The sequence below is a fragment of the Gekko japonicus genome, unplaced genomic scaffold (assembly GCF_001447785.1).
Source record: "Gekko japonicus isolate JY-2015 unplaced genomic scaffold, Gekko_japonicus_V1.1 scaffold5050, whole genome shotgun sequence".
Lineage (NCBI taxonomy): Eukaryota > Metazoa > Chordata > Lepidosauria > Squamata > Gekkonidae > Gekko > Gekko japonicus.
Window position 1 is genome coordinate 24,570 of NW_015165991.1, and position 4,349 is coordinate 28,918.

At 51.5% G+C, this 4,349-nt stretch overlaps 1 protein-coding gene across 1 annotated transcript in view; it reads left to right on the forward strand.

Annotated features, from left to right (window-relative positions):
- The first annotated feature begins 905 nt into the window (after positions 1-905).
- Positions 906-4,349, forward strand: part of LOC107110690 (protein kinase C theta type-like) — a 24,129-nt gene continuing 20,685 nt past the window's right edge. The window contains exon 1 of the mRNA XM_015411489.1: positions 906-1,068. Coding sequence (XP_015266975.1) covers positions 906-1,068 — 163 coding nt within the window. The remainder of the gene's footprint in view (positions 1,069-4,349) is intronic.

The window sequence follows — 4,349 nt, forward strand, 5'->3', positions numbered from 1 at the left end:
TGCTACAGAAATCACGACAGTAAACGTTTTTGCAACTTATCTTTATTGACTCTTCGTTATTTTTGTCACGGATGTTGTTTTTGGTATTCCACTTCCTCCCGTGATCTCTCGTTTTCTCCAGGGGAGCTGATCTCTGTCCGCTGGGGGTCAGTTGTAAAAGCGGAGGGATCTCCAGGACCCGCCTGGAGTCTGGCAACCCTACCAAAGAAGGAGAACCCACCACCTCCCGAGGAAGCCTAAGGAACCACTCTCACTGTCAGGAAGTTCTTACAACAACAACAACAATAATAATAATCTTTCAATTTATTGATTGCTCAATCCTGCAGACCTTGCTGGCTCTGAGCGATTTACAGTTACTCATTTTTCACGAGGGACTAACAACGATTTGCGGGGTAAGGGAGGGCAACATATATACATCTCAATTCACACACATTCGCAGCCGACGAGGGTTACTGTTATTGTATAGCCGACAGAGGCTTTTATTACTGTAACTGTTTCATCTGTGCTTTAGTTATTGTACGCCGCCCTGAGACCCGCGTCCCGGGAAGGGCAGGAGAAAAGTCCAACAAAATAAAGAAATAAAATAGCGTCTGTTTCAGAGTTCACCAAGGCAAACGCCCGCCCCGGCCTGCCCTGGCCGATATCTCATTCCGTGGCCTTCTGCAGCTATCCGTTTTGCTCTGAGCAGGGTCGATGCTATTCCCCGATGATCGCGTGGGCCTCCAGCCATGTGGCTGAGCCGACGAATCCTCAGCCGTGCGGCCAACTTGTGCTAACTCAGCAGCCGGGTGGGGAGGGGGGATGACAGAGAGGGGAAGTCCTGTCTGAAAGGATAAAGGGTTGCCGGCTGAATTCTCTCGGGCCTGCTGGGAACGATAAAAAACAAAGCCGGGCATTTTTAGAACATGGCCAATAACGCCTGCTCTCCGCTCCACGCAGAGCCGCCGGACATGTCTCCCTTTCTCCGGATTGGGTTGTCGAACTATGACAGCGGCCCCTACCTGCCTTCCCAAGGGGACGTGATCGATCCGTACTGCGCTGTGATGGTCAAGGAGGCGGTGGAAGCAGGTGAGCGTGTCTGAGCGTGCATGCGCTTCTGTGCATGGGTGTAAGCTTCGCTAGACTTAACAGTGGCAATTTCTGGAGGGAGAGACACAGCTCGGTCCTATTCGTAATAGTGCTCCGGCGGTGCATTACACTGAATTAGGTCTGGTTGTTCTCCTCTCTGTTCCTTTTAAAGCAAAGATTATGGGATGTGGTCCAGGCAGGAGAAAAGGAGCACAGGGTGTTTTCCTCTTCTCCTCCTTTGACTTCCCCGGGCTGTTTTTCTTTCACCCGCGGAGGGAAGATCTGAGATCCCCATATTTCCCCCATGATTTCCCTCGCATTGGTGAGAAATAGGGTTACCTGGCAACCAGCAGGAGACAGGGGCGGCTGCGTGATGTCACTTCCTGGTAGGGTTGCCAGGTCTCCCCGGTGCAGGGGTATCCCCCAGTTTCCGGCGCTCCTCCCCGGCACTGGCCCAAACTGCCCCAAATGTGACGTGCCCACCTCACCCGGAAGTGACGTAGGCACGTCGGTGATATCGGGGGGTGACACTCTGGTTTTGGGGCAAAACTCTATGATAGAATTAGCTTCAAACGATAGAGTTTTGCCCAAAACCCACAGCATCCCCCCCCCCGATGTCACTGACGTGCAGGGGTCATTTCGTAGAAAAAGAGGTGCAGGAGCTCATTAGCGTAACTCATTAGCATAACTTATTTGCATATGCCCCACCCCCTGACATCACCGGACGTGTGTCAGAAGGTAACACCCACCGCTCAGGCTCCACTGGACTGTTTTGGATTGCTAGCTATTGGGGGGGGAGTACAGATCTGTCCTCACAGAGGAGGGAGAGCTTGTACCTGAATAAAACTTGGTCTTAAAGGTGCCACTGGACTGTTTTCAACTAGAGGGCCGGGGGAAGCTCTGCAACTTACCTGGCTGCTTCTCGCTCTGACTGAGGGCTGCTTGGAGCAGGGGGTGGGGCTTGTTGCATGTGCCCGCCCCCTGGGCTCTTTACTGCTGGAGCTCCGCTCCTGTGCGCTCCTGCAGGAAATGACCCCTGCTGATGTGTGTGCTTCTCCCCTCCCCTCCAGGCCTGTAGCTACAGTGGGGCAACTCGGGGCTAGGCCCCCTGATTTACTGTCAGGCCCCTCCCCAACTTCCCATCCAGCCCAGGGCCCCCGAGCAGTGGCGGGTGCGGGGAAGGAGCCAAGTATCCTGCGCAACTGTCTGGCACGAAGGGCCAGCTATGGTGGCCACGTGGAGCTCTCTATTTCCCCCAGAAACTGAATTAAATTACCTTTAATTTAATTAGGCAGTGCACCCTAAGAAATTTAAATGCCCCCTGACTTAAGAAATCCTGGCTATGCGCCTGCTCCCCTCTCCTGGAGAGTCCCGGTAAGTCCCCCACTGGCTTGTCCTTTGGACCTGCAACCCGACTTCCTGGAAAAACCAGAAGTGATGTCACTCCTCTCTAGGTAAAACCATCGAGTTTCTGGTGATTCCTAGAGAGGACCTAGGTCATGTCCGGGTTTCTCTGGAACTGACATCACACCATAGGCTCAACAGCCGTTATTTTTTTTAAAAAAAAAATTCTCCCACCTTCGCTATGGTTGCCAACTCCAGCTTGGGAAATTCCTGGAGATTTAGTGGTGGAGGCTGGCAACCCTTGGCCCAAGCTGAGAGGGGCTGACTCAGTCGAGGAAGCCAGAAAGGCCCTCAGTTTGCAAGGCCTGAGCAAGGCTGTCAACGGTGGGACGTTTCAGAGGACGTTCATTCGTAGGGTCGCCATAAGTCGGAAGCGGCTCGATGGCACTTAACACGTCCACAAAAAAATTATGAAAAGATCAATTTCCAAGGAGACACGGACCCAGCCTAAAACACAGCCTGTTTTTGCACAAAGGATTTTGCTCACATAGAAGACAGGAAGCCCTCACAAAGGGTGATTCTGCTTCTAGCATTTGCTCCGCATTTTCTCAACTGGGTGGGAAAAGTGCAGCTCAAAACCACATTTAAAGGCTGATTCTGCACTGGCTTTTCCCTCCGTTGTTTTAGCAAACCCAGGTTGCAACAGAAATTCCCCTCTGCATTGCATGCTGTTTCACTTCCTTTTATCATCGGGTTTTACAGTAGCCTCCACACTGCATGCTGCTTTTGCTTCCTTTGATCATCAGGTTTTATGGTAGCCTCCACACTCCATGCTGCTTTCTTTGATCATCAGGTTTTATGGCAGCACCCACACTCCATGTCGCTTCCTTTGATCATCAGATTTTATGGTAGCCTCCTCACTGTGCCGCTTTTGCTTCCTTTGATCATCAGGTTTTATGGTAGCCTCCACACTACGTGCCGTTTTTGCTTCTTCACCCAAAGGAAGTACAGGAAGTATTTCTTCACCCAAAGAGTGATTAACACATGGAATTCACTGCGGCTACCATGGACCGCTTCAAAAGGGAGTTAGATAAGCATATGGAGCAGAGGTCCATCAGTGGCTATTAGCCACAAGGTAAAGATAGGGACTCTGGGGCAAGTGATGGTCTGTCATCTTGGTGCTGGGGGGGGGGGCAACAGTGGGAGGGCTTCTAGTGTCCTGGCCCCACTGGTGGACCTCCTGATGGCACCTGGTATTTCTGGCCACTGTGTGACACAGAGTGTTGGACTGGATGGGCCTTTGGCCTGATCCAACATTGGCGTCTCTTATGTTCTTATGCTTCCTTTGATAATTGGATGTTATGGTAGCCTCTACACTGCGTGTCGCTTTTGCTTCCTTTGATCATCGGATTTTATGGTAGCCTCTACACTGCGTGCCGCTTTCGCTTCCTTTGATCACCGGATTTTATGGTAGCCTCTACACTGCATGCCGCTTTCGCTTCCTTTGATCATCGGATTTTATGATATCTTCTGCACAGATTTGTGGCCGTTTCATGGCCGTTTGGGATGACTTTGCAGTCAGCACGGTGTTGGCCCGGGGTAATTGACTGTGGTTTTGAGCCATATGAAGTGAATACTAGATGCAGAATTGCCCAAGTACCTCAGGGCAACGCTGCACTGACTGCAAAGTCACCCCTGAAAAGCCATAAATCTATGCATAAGGTACCATAAAATCCGATGATATGGGGGTTGCCAGGAGGAGGTAAAGAGGAAATAGTGGGGGGGGGGGGCAGCGGGGACAGTGAGGTGCCACCCCACATCTCCTTGGGTGACAGTTTTCCGGTGGAAACCTAAACAGAAAGGGGCAGATAAATGTAGGTTGGCTGTTTGGGAGAGAAGGAAGCAGGAAAAGGGGAAGAGGCTATGAGGGCTTTCGG